The following is a 19,874-nucleotide window of genomic DNA, read 5'->3' as shown; positions in this document are numbered from 1 at the left end:
ACGAACAATTTTTTCTAAGTCAATGAAAAAGAGAACTTGGGCCAAAAAACTTGAAATAGAAGTCAGAATTATGAAATAGGATAGAAAATTCCGCGAATGAAAAATAGGTTCGTCTGGCCAGCAAAATATATTTTCACATCTTTGTTCTCGTCTTCTTAGAATAATGCCTCGGACAAAATCACGGTCTCTTTATATCTTCTTTTGTTTTTTGTTCAGCATGATGACCTGTACACACTAAAAGCACTCTGTTACTGTCGTAAAATGATTGCTCTTAAATTCTTGAAATTTTGCCTGTCTCTTGAAACGGTTTTGGAAATTGGCGCACTTGTGTGACAGAAACTACGGACATTTATACACAAAATTGCAGAGAAGTCATAATTGCAGCAAGATATTCTGCTACATATTACATAATAACCTAATTGGTAACTTTGCCGAGGTCCTTCGAACACTGAAAAATTATACTTCGAGAAAACTTTTATTGCAAAAATGAAGATAAATGATATTCATACAAAAAGATTAGCCCAAATACGTTCAATACTAAATTGTAGAGCCCATTGAGAGAAAAAAGAAGGTAAGCTGCGTCGAGTTTGTTGCTTTTACACTAAAGAGGGAATGAATGTTGCATAAAAAGTACAAATTTATAGAGGAATTGCGAATTATGAATGTACAGTTTGCTGTAACGAGTCCACCAGTTCCATTTTGACTTGTCCCGGGTGAACAAATGGAATTTGTTGTTGATGATGATGATGATGTTGGTTGTGGGGGTCGTAGTTTGCGGCTGCAACCATTTCCCGTTGGGCTATTATGGCAGGGTGTTCGAAAAGAGTGGCGAATCCGGAGGCCGCCATGGCAGCAGCTCCGTTCTGATTGGCTACGAAGTCTCCAGGTGATCGTTTGGATACGTCTTGCGTGTTCTGATTGGCTAAAATGTCTCGAGTCGTGGCGGAGTGATCTACAAACAGGTTTTGAAAGTTGGCGTTTGTTTGAAGATCGTTGATTGTTGGGTTCTTGGCTTGATGTTGGGCTAAATGGTGACTGTTGTGGACTCCAGTGGTTCCAGGATTCCCGGGTGTTCCCTGCGGTGCGACAGGGTGGTTGTGGTACGCGGCAGCTACTGCTGCAGCCGAGTAGCCCCCCATAAGGGCCGCTGACGGATTTCCACTGGCTGCCGATAGCAAAGCTGCATGGCTGGCATTTGTCTAAAGAAAACAAAACTCAATTTATCAAAAAAGAATCTTAATAATCTAAATGTTTACTTCCATAAAAAGACTTTTTCCTATGAAAAGTTCTGCCTAATTTTGTTAAACTTATTATTAATGCTTCTGTAACAAAAAAACACTAGTTCCACAATAAAAAATCAGCTCTATATATATATATATATATATATATATATATATATTTATTTATATATATATATATATATATATATATATATATATATATATATATATATATATATATGTAAAGCATCACTGTTGTATAAATTAGGCTGTCAAACTCAGCTTCAAATTTGAAGTAGCCGTTTTAAACTTTATCAAAATTATCCGTAGCAAAAATTCATTAAGACTGACGAATCCATTCACAAAGTTTCCATAAACTTTGAGTGAACAATTTTTCAACTTACCATTGCCCTCTTTGAATCCATTCCTGCTCCATCTTTTCCATGTTTCCCGCCGGCAGCTCCATTGGCCTGAGCAGTGGCCTTTGGCTTCCTCTTTCGAGTCTGGATGCCGTCCTTCTTCATGGCCAGAGGTCTGTTGACCCTGTGCAGTTTGTAGTACAGTCCACATGCATTGCACACTGGGTCTCCCTCGTTGTTTCGCCTCCAGAGAGTGGTAGAGTCTGTTCCACAGTTGGCACAACGCAACCCATGTCTTCTGTTTGTGTTCTAAATGGATCACACTTTTTCTAACTGATTCTGACTGAATGACTAGATTTTTAAGACTATCAAAGATTTGTTCTGCTGTCAAAATTGTATCCTTCAGAAATCGTTTTTGGGCAGATTTTTGACAGGTATAAAATTCAAAGTCCAAATCAATTCAATCGAAAGTTTTATTTTGATAATATAAATTCAAAGTTATGTGGTTGTAAAAGTTTAGACATTCATTTAATGTCATTTTTTGGCCAATTACATGTTTAGACCTTTATAAACGAGTGCAAATATTCAATTGAAACAAAAAAATCATTTCCGATCATTTAAGTGATATCAAAATACATTCCCAATTGTGAATGTTGAAATCGATTTTTGATAACTGAATCTAAGGAACAGAACTTACAATTTTCCTTTGCTGTGACTTGGACATGAGTGGCGAAAGAGACTGTTTTCCTCCAATGTAGGGAATACCCGCTCTGGCAGCGGCAGCAGCCGACCCAGCCGCAGCTGCAGCCGAGTAGTAGGGGTGGGTGGTGGCCATTCCAGCAGCTGCTGCGCCCTGGGCTGCCACTGCACCAGCTGACCAGAAGTCGGCAGCTGTTGTGCCGCCGAACCCAAACCGACTCACATCTTGGTAGTAGTCTGAAATGAGAGACACTCGCTTATATTGGATTAGAAAAGTTCATTTTGTCCTAATAGTTAGGCTTTCACTCAGGTGTAGTCAGTCAAGTCATCTTTCTCCTCCCCCTTTGTTCCTTTACTTTTTCTGAAAATGTTTTTTTTTAATTAATTAACTGCTCAGATTATTCAGAGTGCACTGAAATAGTTCGTAGGCAACACTACAATGTCACTTATTATTACGCTTTTATGACGTTTTTGGTTTTTTGTTCATAATATTAGTTCCTCGTATCAATTTTCTTAGGTCTCCATTTATTTTCCAAGAATTCATAACTTGGGCGGATAAGTTATTATCCTGTTTTTTAACTTCTAACTCTGATTAGACATTTTGGAATTAGATTTGTGGTAGACAGGCGATTGATAGGTAGATAGACTGGGTGGAAGGGGGTAATAATAGCCGCAGCCAAGAATATGGGCAGCAGCAGCTAATCACAACTGGTCCAGAACAGAGGCGGGTGCTGTTTACGTGTGAGGTGCCTCTCACATTTATCCCCCCTTTATCCAGAGGGTTTTAACTGCTGCCAGATAATTTTTACCCGGGTCAGATCTAGTCTGATTGGGCATTTGAAAGCGCGCGTTGAGAATTATGAGATCTTAACTGGGTTGATTAGCACCCCACGTTTTAGACTAAGCGGTAGTTAAGTTTGTTTTAGTTATAAATTATTAACAGATTAGTTAGCTTTGAAAGCCTGGTAGGCCAGAAACGTTTGGAGTTTATTGTTTGTTTTGAAAAAGCAGCTATACATTTAATCCAGTTAATCAGTGTTGGCGGCCGGAGTTTTGGCTATTATCTACCCGATTGGCGCTTAACTACCTGGTGTGATCGGATTGCCGGTTATCATGACTACAAGAGTTGCCAGGAGTTATAACTAGTTAACTAGCTAGTTAGGCACTACTCTTTAGTTGGATAAGATCTTATCCAAATCGAATTGTGCATATCAGAATCAGTGTCACCGCTAAGTGTCAAAAATATGATAGCCAATATGACCTTTTGAAACATGGCTAAATTTTCAAAATGAAATGATAAAAAATAGAAACTTCTATTTAGTTTTAATAGCCGATAATTGTGGGCTAAAAATGGATGTCAAAAATTGGCGTAAACAAAATTTTGATTCTCAATTTTTGTTTACCAAATGTATGTTTGCTCTGGTATCAATTTACTGTTCAAAGGTCACGTTCAGAGTTACGAGGTCGACGGATATCATTGTTGCGGTAAAGAATAACTAAAACGTAACTTAAAAATTTTTTTAAGTCAAAAATAGTGAAATTGTTATTTAGGTAACGCAACTTCGCAATTGCATATTTAAATTGTGTAACGAATAATGCTGAGATTATATGCGGTAGACTTTTGTGATAATTTCGTAGTGCTTTTGCAGTAAAATTTTTTTAAAAAAAATTGTTATCCCGATGGTCGAAAGTGACAATTTGTACGTTTTATCAAAATAATAAGTATCGAGTTTGGCTGCTAGATGACAATTTATACGATATCAATTTTGTTTTACTATGAAAATTAATTTTTTTGGAAAAAAAAGTATTTTTCGACAGACTGGGTATTCTGAATTGTGCATGGTTTTGTTTAGTTTAGTATTTGGTATATTGGTATTAGGCAAACGGTCTTTATATGAATTATGGGAATGGGAATTGAGTATTTGATAGTGTTGTTTGTGTACCTACCTGTGACTTTGGGTGCTGAGTATGTAGCACAGGTGTGGCAGAGGTAGTGCCCAGTGTCATCCCTCCTGAAGATGTTGGTGATCACACTCCCGCACTGCACACACTCCTTGTCACCTAAAAACAACACAAACAACATAAACAAACAGATCAACAGGTTGTAAACAAGCGAACATATAAATATAAATACAAGATGAGAGTCGTAGCCACATTGGGTTCAAAAGATAAAAATTCACATTTGAAATTGGGCAGCTGATTAATGATTATTCGCTCTATGTGAACTGTGAATAATTGTAAACTGACTGTGGTTCAGAACAAAAACAATATAATTCAATATTTTTTACCCTCGCAAAAATTAAATGTCACTATTTAATGATACCAGCATAAACGTAGCCTTCATGACCTTAACGTTTATAAATTAGGAAATTTTAAAATTTGCTACTGATGGAAAACGGAAACTTTTGTTGACTAAAATGGAACCAAATTTGTGGTGAATTTTTAAATATGCAAGAAATCTTTATCCAAATTAGAAGGAAGCAGTTTCTTATTTGCCCAACAAGTAAGGTAAAAAAAATTTTAAAATTATTTTTGAAATTTTGAAAAGATCCATAATCCGGGTTTCTTATGAACAGCTGTAAGCTCAAAGCCCAGACTAAATTCATATAAAAATTGTACCATGATTTTAATCTGCAGTGAATTGCGAGCGAAAACAAACAACTCGATTACTATGTTTCAGTACTGACTTAAGGATTTACTGTTGAAATATATATGATCAGTACTGATATACAATGATCCCTCACTCCGCACTGGTTTAGCATGAACAACCAAGGTTTAGAATGATCAAATTGTTTCAATCAAGATACATCAAAACGAATGATGAAACGGAACTTCAAGGCTCTTAAGCAAAGATATCGGCTCATCAGATATAATCCTGAAAACATAAGTGAAGATAAGTTTTTATCTCAGAAGTTCTTAATTGAAAAGCTTAAATACAGCTAGACATCTTAAAGCAGCAATACAAGGTTGATTAGGTCTAAATTACACTTAATTGCTTCAAACGGGAATACAACCCCACACACTAGCACAAGTTGCCGGGGAAAAATTATTTAGGGAACAAAATTGCCAGTAACTGGAGTGAAAGTGAGTTTAATGAGATGAGAACATTTTTCCGAATGGGATCGGAGCATATTGTCAACTGGATGTTGGAAAACATCACGCCTCATTTGCATTTTGAAGAGGCCGGAAAATGCTAATTAATGTTAATAGAGGAAAGATTTTGACAAATGAAAGTAAATGTTTCTTTAGCCCCTACTGTATAATAGCCCCTACACTAAATGACTTATTTTAGGGAAGCGAAACCATTTTCGTGAACAGAAGTTTTGACGACAGCTAATATATGATGCTCTCTATAATTTTACTTTTGAAAGCATTTAATGATTTCAGAAGCGCATGTATAAATTTCTGAATGTATAAAAATCGCACGTCGCATCGCTTGTGGGTGGGGGGGACGTTTTATGCCCACTTAGGTGGGGACCGATAGAGTATAGATTTTCTCCGATGCGTTTATCGTTTCTTCGTCGAAGGGATTGACCAAAACTCACGTGTGAAAAACTGCAACTTCCAAAAATCCATTTCTGAGTTATTTGCGTACTGTTGGCTGTTCGCGTGAAGCACTTGTCCCGCGCCAGCTGCCCCGATACCCATTTGACAGGTAGCCTGAGCTGCTGCAACTTGGGCTGCAGCCGCGTAGCTCGAATAGTCGAAAAATGCTGCCGGGTTTGTGGCGGCTGCAGCGTTTGCTGAAAATGCATCGCCTCCTGTTGCGATCGGGGATATTTTCTGCTGGTTGTCAACCGTTTGCCCGGTTGTACTCGTCGGGTAAAGAAGTCCCGCGGCTGAGAGCAACGAAGCGTGATTTGTCGGTGATACTGATGTTAACCCGTTGCTATTACCGTTTGCGGTGTTGTTTAGACCAATTTGAACATTTTGTTCGGCTGAATTTTCGTTTCTTAGTTGATTACTTTGGTTAAATAAAAGGTTTTGCGGGTTAATATTATGAGATGGGTTTGAATTTTGTCCATTAGCACTTAGAGGGCTCTCGAGAGGGTTTTGATGAAGCCCTATTTTGTTCAGAACACTTGCCGCGTGGATGTTTGTGTTTGTGAGTGAAGAAATTGTGGAGTTTGATGATGTAATAACAGCTGAAGGTGTGATGGAATTATTGGAACTGAAAACTGATAAAGGTGAATTGTTGGACTGGGAAGGGTTCGAAATGGTGGACTGATTTGGGGAGGACTGAAGCTGGCTATGCTGGTGATAAATCTGGTTAATAACTGAATTGCTCATATCTAGTGCTGATTAAAACTGATTATAACTATTTTTCAGCGTCGTCTTTCTTTTACGACCTGTCTATCTTTCGATGAATCAATTCAAAACCCGCGCCAAAGTGCACTACGCTGATATCAGAATCCCACAGTTGCGAAATTCTAATCTTGTGCTGACCAATTTTTTCACAGATATTTTCCTTATTTATAATTTGCAAGAGGCTTCTAATCAAACTTGGGTCTTCAATTATTACCCCGAGTTGGGTTTGATAAAGTTTCCCTGGTTAGAAAAGAGCTGGACCTTGAATGATATAGTCTAACGAATGATAACACGACCAATCACCCACACGCTTGTGTGATGGAAAAGCGAAAGGTGCTGAGTATAATTAAATGTGGGCTACAACAGAGGCGGGAGAAATGATAGGGATCTCCGCTAAGAAGAAAAAATTGATAACAACGGGGGAAAATTGGACTGGCTGGTAGTTTCTGGTGTAATTACCACACTAACTTGCCCAATGAATAGAACCAGACGTAATTGAAAAGAAGTTTATCTGTTGAAACTATCTTCGAAAATAGTTGCAGATATTTAGTTGAAATTTATCGAAGATTAGATACAAATTGAGTTAGACAACTTTTGATAGTTCAGTTGTTGACAAACAAAAAAGTGTGGAAACTGTTTTTGAGTCGATTTGATTTGTTTTTGATTGCTACAAAGCACTAATAAAAAGAGGGGAATTCAATTTGGGAAGCAGTAGATAACGGCCTTTCCAATTGGCTGAGCTTTGTGGCACTTGAGGCTTATCTCGATTATGATTGGTTGATTTAGTTATCGTCAATAAACAGGCAGATGTTAGCCCAAATTACCCCCGATTTGAATTAGTTACCCCTCAATGCTGACAGAATACTGATTAGCTATTCCACTACGCTCCCTTTTCAATTGTCTACACAAATTCATTCCATATAAAATATGGAAAAGGATCCTCGAATGTCTTATTCAGCTTTCCGCAATTGTTCACAATTTTGCGGCAAACTTTCACACTTAGTTCACACTTAGCTCACGCTTTTGTATTTTTCATTCACAACCTGCTAACAACCTGTTCTGATTAACGGTTCTCAAATTAAGATAGACGATCACTCATAACGGCTCTTAAAATCATCTCTAGCCGCAAAATTCGACTTTTTCTTAATTTTGGAGCCCTTTTCAACCTGAATTGTGAGAAAATGAACGATGATCCTAAATCAATTAACCCATCAACGTAAGAGGCTCTTCAAAATTTTTGTTTTGTAAATTTGTAACAAAAGATGTTCTTTTCAAACTTTCACTTCAATTCAAATAAATGACAGATTTAACTTAGGGGTAAATTTCATTCACAGTGGCCATTTACACATCCGGGATTGTAGTTTAGTATACGTGAACATATTTAGACATGAACCAATTATCTTGTCAATGTCAAGTTTACTTCCAAGTACAAGAATAAAGTATTCTCAAATAAATTATTGCTCTCTTCCCCCCTTTGAATCAGTACATAAAAAATTTTGCCTGCAGCACTTAACCCCTAAAAGGGGTAAAAAGAATCCCTAATAACTTTAATAAAAAATTATTGAAAGGGTCCTGCGCACCTTGTTTTTACGTCCCCAGCATGATTGTTTACTGTTTAGTTAATCATCATGAAAATTAACTTTCCTCATGAGGTCTTTCTCATCCCCCACACCCCACAAAATTGTAGCCTCCCATTATGCTAGTATGTTTACGGTAATGGGGGTAAGGGGGTAATGGGCGTTCTATGACTACATACCTGGGGTGGTGAGTGTGAAACGTTAGCGGGGTGTGAAAGGTGAAAAAAAACCCATTCTTTTCAAAAACCATTAATAGAGATTAATAGCTAATACCAGTAACCCGAAAGATTAAGCGTTCCTTCCTGATTAACCAATTATACATTAATTAACACGACTATGAAATTACATAATCGGAATATCTATAACAACTGACATTCGCATGCAGAAAACAATAAGACTGAGAAATTTTTAATTACCGACTATTAACCAGAAAACACGTGCTCGCAATACAATTGCGAAATTTAGAATTGCACCATGTGAGTTAAGCTGAGGGAGGGGTGGGGGAGGGGGGGGACTAATTAGCAGAGTATAGATAACATTTAGCAATGGGGAGGGTTAATCTTAGGTATTGTATATATAGAATAACGGAGTAGTGATACTCTTGACATAGAAATCGTCCCCCGCTGGTATAGTACGTATCACTGTAGCTACTTAACTCGATCACGCGGCGACACAAATTGTTCAATAACCACACTTAATTTGTTCAAGTCTTCGCACTTTTGTTCCCACTTGAGGAAAAGAAGGAAAACAAGAGACAGTTTAAGGAATTCGAAGACAACTTTAGCCCAAGGCTGCAAAATATGAAACAATAAGATTCTCTGTTGGAGAGAAAACAGGTGATTTTAGATGTTGCCGACAGACTGGATCGGAATCATTGATTGATTTTCTCGGAAAACAGAAAAAGAAATCAACAAGACAGCGATGGCTACTGAAAAAATACTGACCAGTTTCTGTACTACTTTGCGTCCGTTTTTGTTCTTGTGTCTTCACTGCAAGTCATATCAGAAAAAAACATTATTTTTGTATTCCGAAAAAAAATATATTTGGCCCTTGTGTTGTAAGTGGATATGTATATCATCCTATCGGAAACGCTTTTGTGATCAAGAAATACATATTCAAAATAAACTGCAGCAAAATTTATGAGTTCAGGATAGGAAAATCGACAAAAGCTAAAACATCTAATACCCGCCTAAGTTTTCAATTCTGACAACGAATGACATAAATGAAGTATCGATGAAACAATGCAGTTTAATTATATTGAGTGTAACAAAATTGTAGAAAAAAAATCGTTTATTTCTTACTTAGGCAATAAAATTACAATTCTGCTGGAAGAGCATTTTTGAACCCAAATAAAAAAATGAAAAAAGTCAATAGATACATATAGTACTGAAACATTGTATTTCAGTTGTATATTGTCAGCCCAGCACAGTATCGGTTTTTGTTGAGCTAAAACTAAGCATTCACACAAAATTACATTACACTCTGAAAAAATAAAAATCTGCAAATTCGGCTCAAATTTGTCAGGTTCCAGCCTTTCGGCGTGCATTTATTGGTTTTAGCAGGTATTTTTTCCGAATATTAATACATTACTTGCAATTTTTTAAGATTGCAAGCCATCGTCATGCCAAAAAGTGCATCGGCCAAAATTTCATGTTCTTGCTAAATTTTCATTTTCTTTATTTTTAAAATATCATTTCCACTCAAAACGTGCTCTAAGTTAATTTGGAGTAATTGTGACAACTGGCAAATTTCTAGATAGATGCAAAGCTACCAAATTTAACAAAAAAGTGAATTTTTAGCCATGGGCATCAACTGTAGCACTTTTGAGTCCACCTGCAATCAATATAGAAAATAGTGTTTTTACTGTTTTAGCATTCCACTACTACGTGTTAAAAAAGTAACACTGCTAAACTTAGTCAAGTTTTCAAGTCAAAGGCTGCTTCAAGCAAAACAATTTACGCCCTTTTATGATGCTTTCGATATGCTTCAAGTATCTTTGAACATGCAGATTTTACTAAAAACAATTAGGGCTCCATTCACATAACCAGAATAATAGATAATTCTAAATAGTTGTTTTTAAAAAGTGTAGTAGCTCATAGTTGTCGATCTCGACTCATCATTTAATCATAATTTTTTTGATCTCATTGTCTGATATAGAGAAAATTAGCTGCACTATTTTTGCGATCATCCCTTTTTATTGCCCCTGTCAAAGTTAGATCAACATAATGCAATGTATGAGTGGGGAGAAAACTCTCTGGGCTTTTAACTCCCTCTCTCTCTCTCAACCGTTGGGCGGCTGTGGAGCTATTCTGCTACTGTTCTTCTTCTTCTTCTCCGCTCTTTCTCTCTCTCTTCTCTCTCTTGAGGAGGTAGATAAAGGGAGAAAACTCTTTTTACCAAGAGAACGCAAAATGGAATTTCTCTGATAAGCTACCTGCTCCTCGAGATAACCAAAGAGTGGAAATGGAAGATAAGCTATTATTAAAGTTCTCTTTCTTCATTCCTCCCCCCAAACACCCCCATCTTCCCCCTTTCTGTCTCTATACTTTACTATATACTCTCTTTTTACAACAATACACTTATATTTCACTTTTATTTCCTCAACCCTTCTTCCCTAAAATTCCTCAACAATATCCCCCTGTTTAGCCTCAAGTTCTAAAAGTGCCGGAAGCACTCAGTGTTTAGCCCAGGCCCATCACTCAAAACAACAAACACTATCAACAAAATTAACTAATGTTTCTATTCTATCTAATTTCTTTTCCCGTTTTCAACTAATTTTTAGACGCTTTTCACTGATATAACAACGCTTAATGAAAGGAAAATTAACAATGACGCAATTAGGACATAGTATATCGGTATGATATCAGTTATCGTAACCTTTGTTTATAACCTGATATTACACATTTTCCCGTAATTAACTGGAAAAGTTTCCCTACAATTAACGGAAATTAATTGACGTCAAAATTTTCGCAAAATGTGAACAATAATTGCTGACGCAACTGCGATACAGAGCTTACCTTAGTTTAATATAGGAAAATTTTCCAGTTTAAAAATATATATCCATATAAAGTAACAGAAAGTCTAGAAAAATGGAAATTTTGCGGTGACTAAAAATAGCCTCTTTTACTTTGTAGATGAAAGTCATTTTGTTCACATTGATTTTGACCTCAAGTTGACCTTGCTTGTGCTACAAATTTCTTATCTTTCTGGGCAAACATATAAATGTTCAGTCGTAATAAATCATGCAAAAGCAACACCTAGAAATGAGAGCCCAAAATGTATATTGATCTAACAAGTTCTTTAAACACAGCGGAAAGCCGAGACAAGTTCTCTCACACAGTTTTAAATTTTGCTAATTTTATTGATTATTTGTCAAATTTTTAGCGCCCTATTGCTTTTAAATGCTCGTCAAAGGGCGTTTTTGGATCAAAGATCTCAATTTATGTATAAAGCAAATAAAGTTTTTTAAAAGAAAAATATCAAGGGTATACTTAAAAAATCATTTGAGATGATTTTTTTTGTATTTTCAGACCTAAAATTTTACAAATTTTGTTAAAAGGACAAAAAATCGAACTAAGTTTGACCTTTTGAAAAACCAATCCCCAACCATAATTTTGCCCCGGCCAAGATATTCATTTTTATAAGGCAAATTTAAAAAAACTCCAGGAACTCCAAGCTCGGAACTCCAAGCTCGGGACTCTTTTTGTAGAGTAAGAATTTTGTAAAGTCAATGAATTCAAAAAATGAATTTTTGTTTAAAATGGCCCAAATTTTTGTTCATAGTCAGTGAATTAAAACATTTTGGTCTGGCTGGGAATTAAAAACCGCTTGACAAGAACAGTCGTTAAGTCTGTCCTAATTTGGGCATTTTTGATTCCTTGACCCCGTCCGACCGTTACCCGTGTTCAGTTGAGTGCGCCCGACAAGAGGACGAGAGGGGGCGGAAGTCAGTGGAGGCAGGCGGGCAAACATGGATAATGTGGGGTGTGTTCACGCCTTGTTTATTTTTTTATTGTTCAAAATAGCCGCTCATCCCGTTACTACATGCCTAATCCCCCAATTACATATGATAGTGTGGCATTAATACAGGCAGATTTGTGTAATCCGCAATTTAACTTCTCAAAACAGATTAAGTCTCATTTTATATACTCCGACATTATACCGAGAATTGACCGTATTTTTGGATACTCCGATTTCGTTGAACTAAGTTAAAAATGCAGGTGCAAAGTGAAAACGAACCAAAAATTAAAACTTTGAACACGCTAATTTAAATCAATTAATTTTGTAATATTTTTTCTTTTATAACATCTATGGTCTAATCCGTGAATTAGAAAAATACTAAGTGTTTAAAAAGTTAAACAATAGGACGCCCTCTCCTCTGCTGCCCCCCCCCCTCCCCCCCCCCAAAAAAAGAGAAAAGAGAAAGAGAAGCCCCGAACTTTTTTCGTGGAAAATAATATCTGGGAGCTGACACCTAAGACCTACCAATCTGTATATATCTCATACATCATGACTAGTTCTGAATGACTAATTGAAAACCTCAACAATGAAAATGTTAGAACCCAAAACCCCCTTCGCAAAGTTGCTAAAGCCAAGATTCTGTCTCTGATAGGAGCACGTGTAAGATTGATTAAGAGCAGTTGCTGAAAGATGTTTGTCTTGAGAGATATTGTCGCTGTTTACTGCTTGTTCTCATTCAAGTGCTGCCCCCTTTGATTCACCCCTCTGATGGGCTAATTTGTGTACATTTGCATCCTAATTGTATACTTTGCCACTTTCGAGCCCACATACTAACACACGTGTTACTGGGCGCAAAGCCGAATGCTCGTTAGCATACAATGTCGCATACAAAAAATGTGAACTGAAATTTTTAAAACTGTTTCCTCTGCAAATATAAAAAATCCAAGCTCAGGTTTGGGTGCAGATTAAATGAAATTAGTTTGCTAAAGTTAACGGCACTTTATTTTCATCATCGAGAAACCTTTCAAAATTGATCCACCAAAAACTTCGGCTAATTGAGGAGCATCTCTTGTTTTCTGTGTTGACACAAAACTTGATTCAAGTTTTCAGTTTCCGAAAAGTTTAGAGATGAATTGAAACTCTCGGTTATAATAACTTGTATAACCAATAAGCTGGTAATGAATTTGATATCAAATATTGACAGAAACAGATAAAAACACTTGTATGTTTAAGGCCCGGTCCGCAATGCTTTAAAATTGCGTCGCAATTGTTGATTCTCAAAACATTAAACTCACAAACTAATAAAGTTAATTTCAGTAATGAGTTATACACTTTTGATCAGGCATTCATAAGTTACCGACTTTGCGCAAGATAATCAGAGTTTCAGTTCATAAAATTTATCAAGTGTGAAAATTTTGTTGATATTTCATAGGTTCGGACATTCCTTATGAGTGATATGTAAAGAAGGCGCTATTGTTTATATTACAAGATATACCGCCTCCCATACACCCCTCACCCCAACCCCCCCCCCCCCCCCCCAAAGAAAAAACACAGACCCAATAAAGAAAGGGAATAATGTGAACAAAATTTTTAATCTACCTCCTGGTTTAAAACTGTTAACTTATGACAGCATTAAAAATTGTTGAAGATATAGTTTAATTTTCACACTTTTGTTTATTCAACCAAAACTTGTTGTTTACTTATCAGGTGAAACTTTCACTTCTTCAGCAAACTTAAAGCGTGTCTTGAAGACCGTACAGAGAACGGAAACTACAGGTTGCTAAGCAAACGCAAAAACAAAACAAAGCACCGTTTGCTTAGCGTCCAAAAACTAATAAAACTTTTGCTAACTTAGTCTTGTTTAGTTGACGAAATACAACAAAATTGCGGCCAATTTTGCAATGTAAAGATCACTGTTGCATAATGCTGTAGCAAGCTGATGAAGCCTATAAGGTTGTTTGCAGATTTCTGAGTCAACAAAAACGGACAAACAAATCAAAACAAACCAGACCTAGTTTCGCAATGGCTAATTTAGTTATAACGGGGATGATTTATAACTATTTAGATATTACAATTTGTTATTACGCATGTTAGTGCTGCAGGTGATTGTGCTGATTTAGTTTTGTACATTGTAATGAAAAACCCAGAAATGTGCCCTATTTCAAACTGTATGTAGACTTGTCAATGACCCGGTTTACAACACAATGAGGTGCAAATTAACCCTATTGGCGTGTACACACTGTATTACAATAGAGAACGCCCACTAAAATACCTTAAAAAATGAAATATAATAACAAACAAGTCCTGAATTACAATCCAAAGAAACTTTTGAGACTAAAAAACACAATAATACCAATAAAACTCATTTTGCAAATGCAATTTTTTCCAAAGAATAAGTAAAATATGTTTTCCAAAAATATTTTCTGCTAGCGCACCCTCCCCCCGCTTAGTGAGGCACCTCCCATTTATAAAAGTTTGAACATATTGTTTAAGCTAAGTAATCTTATACCTGAACAAATATGAACAACATGCATTTACTAAAAGCTAGCACAGCTATGGTTTGAAATTATAACGCATTCTACCAAAATTTGTTGCATTTAACGTAAGGATAAAAAAAAATTTCTGTGTTAGATCATTTTTGGTGTTATCGGCTACAATAAGTGCTTGATTTAAAAAAAAATTATGGAACTATTCTAAAGGTGCCTTCAATCTACCTGAGCACTCTTGTTTTAATGAAATGCAAATATCGCTTTTACAAATAGCAAAAACTTAGATTTTGGGTGGTGCAAATTTAACGGCTATATAGGGAGGGGGGTGGCAGAAAAATCCCAATATGCTTTCGATGAATTCCTTGTATATATGGATATGTGGCTACCATTTTTCCCCATAAGCCGAGTTGATAACCAATTGATTTTTTAATCATGGTATCAGCTTAGCAATTTTGTACAATGAAATCGCCGTACCCAAGGAAAGTCTGTATGATATTTTAAAAATAAATTAACTGAACCTGATGAACTGAATGTTGGGGTGTTATAGATAAATGGTAAGATTTAGTAAGTCTTATGTCTTATGAGGCTATGCAAATTTTGATGAGCACAAAGTTGCACAAGTATTAAGTTTAAACATGGGACAGAGAACATTTTTTTTTCAGTTACAAAAATTAGTTTAATTCTTAAAAAGCGATTATATTGATTTTAACATACGTATCATATGTAAAACATAAAAGCTATAAAACCAAAAAATAGGTAGGACAATATCTTTATTAGAAGTAAGCATCTTGAATATATTGCTCGGAAAAAATGAGCTAACCTCAATTCTTGGTATGAAACGATATGAAGAGTTCTCATAGACTACTATATGTTTAAAACTGATTACATGGACAAACCTATAAAAAGTTTTCATTAATTAAAAATCACCACAGCGAAATTTGCTGTTGCAGAATTTTTATGTATGATTTAGACGAATGTAAGATTATTAAAAAAATGCTCACATTTTCTTAAGAGAGAATGTTATTGTTTTCAGTGAAATTATGCAATTCGATAAATGCACTACAATGTGATCTTTTTAGGATCACCGTGTTCTAGAAAATTTGAAAAAAACTTAGAGATTGAGAAACTGCAACCTAGAAACATGCCAAAAAGCATGCAACCTAGAAACTGCTAAAAGAAATATTTTTTTTTCAAGTAACCTCAAAATAATGTGTAAATTGAACAATGCAGTGTTTACTCGTTGTAGGAAAAAAAGAAAAAAATTAAAAATGTAACTGATCAAAACAATATTCCTTGTTTTGTCATTTTTTTGTTGAAGCCCAATATTTGGACAGTTTCATTAAAAAATTAAATTTAAATAATAGTGACAAAAAACTGACCGGATATTTTTTTTGTTTTTGACTAGTTCATTTGGATTTCCTTCTATTGCAGAAAATGTGGATAACTTTTTAAACTATCTATGGATGCTAAAATTTACTACCTGAATTTTGTTTCTGAGGTTAATCAAAATGAAAAAGGAGAAAAAGCTTTCAAACTGACTAACAATTTAAGATGATATTTTTATTTTTTGGTTTTCTCATTATAAATGAGAGGCAAACCATTAATTTTTAAATGCAAGACGATCTAATTTTGTTTGACCCAAGAGTTATGTGTGCGTGCGTGTGTGTGTGTGTGTGTGCGTGTGAGTGCATTTTCATCAGATTGTTTAGTTTTTGGGACTTCAGTCCTAAAAACTTTAACAAAAAAAGGCGGATTACTGTGCGTTTTTGAGTGATAATTTCCAAACCATAAAAATGTAGCTAGGAAAAAAATATGCGTGTTCTTATTAACACCATGCCGCCAGACGTGGTGCATATGACAAGGCGTATATACCATCCTCAACACATGTCAACATTATTGTATAGAAACTTTCATTTTAAAACGGAAGTACGTCGGTTTTTTGTTCGCGTACTTTTGTTGAAGTTTGGAGTCAATTAAAAGTAAATTTTTGTCCAAATATGATCACACAGCAAGATGTGTTTCAGGGATTACAAAACACGTTACGTACCTATTTATTTACGTATTGTTGTTGTTTGTTGAGTTTAGCATCCCTGGAATAATTGAACTTTATGAAGACAAAACTTTCTGAGCGGTCATAATTAAACATATGAGTTTAACAAATGTGAACTGTTTTCTGACGCGACAGAAAGGCGGGCGCTATTGTGAAGTATTGAAAAGCCTCTAACTATTCAAAACATCCAATGTGACCTACTAAAATCATAATTTGTCTTCCTAGTGAAAACTGGGAAACTGTGAGCAATCTAAGTTTTACTAACCCATTAACCTTTGTTATAAATAGGTTGTTGTTTCCGTTTTGTTATTTCTGCGCTTGCATTTGTTTGGGCAAAGTTGTTTACAAAAAGGGCTGTATTTTTGCTTTAATGAGCGATGGGTGTGTTATTTTGATTGAATGTTTATATCGTTTTGCCAAATGAATAGTAATAAATAATTGAAAAGACAGACTTAGGCATAAAGTTGTCAAAAGTAACCAAAACGTTACATGGGACAACTTCTGTTCATATATGTGTGATTATGTCAACAGGCTGTCAGAATGAAATTCATGGTGACCTTTCAGCGAATTGAATTCAAACAATGTCAGTCCTGATCATAACCTCCGTAAGAATCATGAAACATAATTGATAAAAAGATCTCGTTTCAAGATCAATGACAATTTTGCATTATCACCTAAGGTACAGAAGATCTTTATATCTAATCATGAAACTGAAATCAGTCGACACCACCGAAAGATATCTTCACATGATAATACGAATAGCCCAATCAAATTGCTTCTAACAACACTCAAGAAAGATAAATAAAGAGGTAAGAGTGGAATAACACTTTAAATATGGAAAAATTGTTCTAGCTCCTAACGGTACTCAGTTTTCCGATACACAATATTCTGGATTGATGATTTGAAATACTTCACCAACACATCAGCGATTTGCTGATTCATATCATAGACAGTTTAAATGACAGAAGCAAATGCAACACATCACATTTCATTTTGAAGTAACATTCGAAAGTCAAATAGGCGAAACCAACCTTGTATGTATTCGATTGTCCCGAACGCACTAGGGTCTCCAGCCTCCCCAAATGCCAACAGTGAAGCCTGAATGGGGGGCAACTGCTGATTTCCACCCTTCTCAGTCGGGCTCTGGTCCTCCAGCCTGCTCACAGTGTTGTTATTGCCCTCAACCTGAAGCGCCATCAGACCTCCTTGTGGTGGGGGACTCCCGTCCAGAGACCCAGTTGCCCCGTTCGTGTAACCTTGGATTGCCCATTCTGCGGGTACTTGACCTGTTGGAGTGGTTCCGAACCCAGCCGGGAACCCATTAGCATAAAATGGTTGCCCGTTTGGGTCGTATAATGGCAGGGTTGAATACTTGTCAACAAAGGAACCATCTTCAGTTTCCAAAATAGGCACTTCAGCCGAAATCAGAGTACCGTTCGGGTCTGTCGTGATCAGCTCGGTCGGTAAACCCGACTCTCCAATTGTCATTTTTGCCATTGTGAATGGATCTGTGTATTGTAGCAACATTGACGTATCGAACATAGAACCGTCGTGTAAATATATCTCCCCATTTTCTCCAGGAATTGTATAATTTTGGTCTGAGTTTTTGGCTTCGGTTAGTTGTAGAGTTTCCGGGTTCAACGCATGAGCAATCGGATTTACGACTTGTGATGACATAATATTGTGAGTTTCGGTCAAGTGTCGTGATTGGCTGCCAGTTTTATCAGAGTGATCTTGCGAACTCCGATTGGCAGGCGCAGTAGTGCCTCTGATAATATGTTGCAATGACGGTACTTGAGCTATCGGGGTCTGCAGTTTTCGCAAGTCCTCGCCCGTTAAGTCACCCAGGGTTATCTTCGGGGCTAAATTTTTGCTGCTTGAAATTTTGGATTGCGAAGAGTTGGAATATTTTTTCTCCATTACTGAGATTTTTCTCCGGGGGAAAGATTTCCTTCTTTCTCCAAAATTGAAGAAAAAATTGACAATTCCTGGAAAATAAAACATCGTGTTCGGACTTCTGACAAATAAGTGTGAAATCCATGTTTTGTTTAAAATGAGTGACACGTTTCAAAATTGGTATTGACAAAGATTTAAGCTGAATTTTATCAAATATTATTTAATTTAGTTGATGTCTAATGCTTTACAAGTTTTAAAGTCGGTCAGTCGTTTATTGTAAAGAAGTGTAGTTGTTGATAGTTAAGGTTTTATATAGGAGATAAGTTCCGCTATCAAGTTCAGGCGACCGGTGCATAGGACTATCAAAAAGCAGTGGCTCGAATATTTTTGAGATAGCACTAATTACAATTGGGGGTTAGTTAGTGATAACAACTCTCTTTATCAACCAGGTTATGGGTGAAATTTAGTTATTATTACCAGAATATTAACTAACTCAAACCAACTTACCTTATCTCAATGTGATCTCAGATCTTAAATGAAGTTAGTTAGTTAACTAGCTATAAGTCGAAGTCGCCGAGTGTTGTTAGGATGATGGTGGTGGTTGTGGACTTGGTCAGTAATTCGCTCTAATAAGTTAGTAATACTGTGTTATAACTTGGTTATAATTCGGGATTCTGGGCTGATGATTTGACAGGTTTCTGTGTATCTTTTGGCCCCGCTGATTCGCAAATAAACTTGTTACTGACTTCTTTCAGAAATTCTCTCTCTATATTTCTATTTCTCTCTCTAAATCTGTAGTTCTCTTAATTTCGATAATATCAACTAACTAGCTTCAACTAATCAAACATCGCACGCACGGAGGTCCAATTAAATCAAAGCTCAAAAATTATATCATACTCCCCAACATGCGACAAAATCAATGTATATGTAAATTTAGGTAACTTAAGTTTCTGTAAACTTTTCTTCCAAAAATTTTCTCAATGACAAAATGAAAAATAAGAATATCTTCTGTTTATTAAAGAAAGTTTTACTGATCAAAAGTTTGGATAGTTTTGAAAGAACATCGGAGGAAAAATTTTACTATGCTATTCTGTCAATTAGTTAGATCAATTATGAAAAGACAACAACTAATTACCGACCAATTTTTATTAATAATGAATAAATCTCATTAAGTGAGTCGTATCGATTGTTACTTTTCCTCAAAAAGTGGACATATTTGGTAGGTGGAAATGGGGACTAATCCGCTAAATCCGGTGGAAATGGTCGTTCACACATCAGAATTAGTAGCTCATTTTTAAGTAGTTTCGTCACTTTTA

The 19,874-nt window shown here is 36.0% G+C and overlaps 1 protein-coding gene across 2 annotated transcripts; it reads right to left on the bottom strand.

Annotated features, from left to right (window-relative positions):
• Window positions 1-456: 456 nt before the first annotated feature.
• On the bottom strand, window positions 457-19,583 carry LOC142337649 (uncharacterized). Of its 2 annotated transcripts, XM_075387038.1 has the most exons (6): window positions 19,066-19,583; window positions 17,694-18,650; window positions 4,226-4,339; window positions 2,277-2,515; window positions 1,625-1,888; window positions 457-1,199 (listed from the first exon to the last, which is right to left on the bottom strand). In XM_075387038.1, the coding sequence occupies exons 2-6, from the start codon at window positions 18,580-18,582 to the stop codon at window positions 657-659; spliced, it is 2,049 nt and encodes a 682-aa protein (XP_075243153.1). In that variant the 5' UTR covers window positions 18,583-18,650; window positions 19,066-19,583; the 3' UTR covers window positions 457-656. The 2 variants fall into 2 exon arrangements, with proteins under 2 accessions (XP_075243153.1, XP_075243154.1); XM_075387039.1 differs by lacking the exons at window positions 17,694-18,650; window positions 19,066-19,583 and adding an exon at window positions 5,824-7,670.
• Between the last annotated feature and the right edge of the window lie 291 nt (window positions 19,584-19,874).

The sequence above is a fragment of the Convolutriloba macropyga genome, chromosome 4 (assembly GCF_964194025.1).
Source record: "Convolutriloba macropyga chromosome 4, txConMacr16.3, whole genome shotgun sequence".
Taxonomy (NCBI): Eukaryota; Metazoa; Xenacoelomorpha; order Acoela; family Convolutidae; genus Convolutriloba; species Convolutriloba macropyga.
This window is presented reverse-complemented; position numbering and strand designations above follow the sequence as displayed.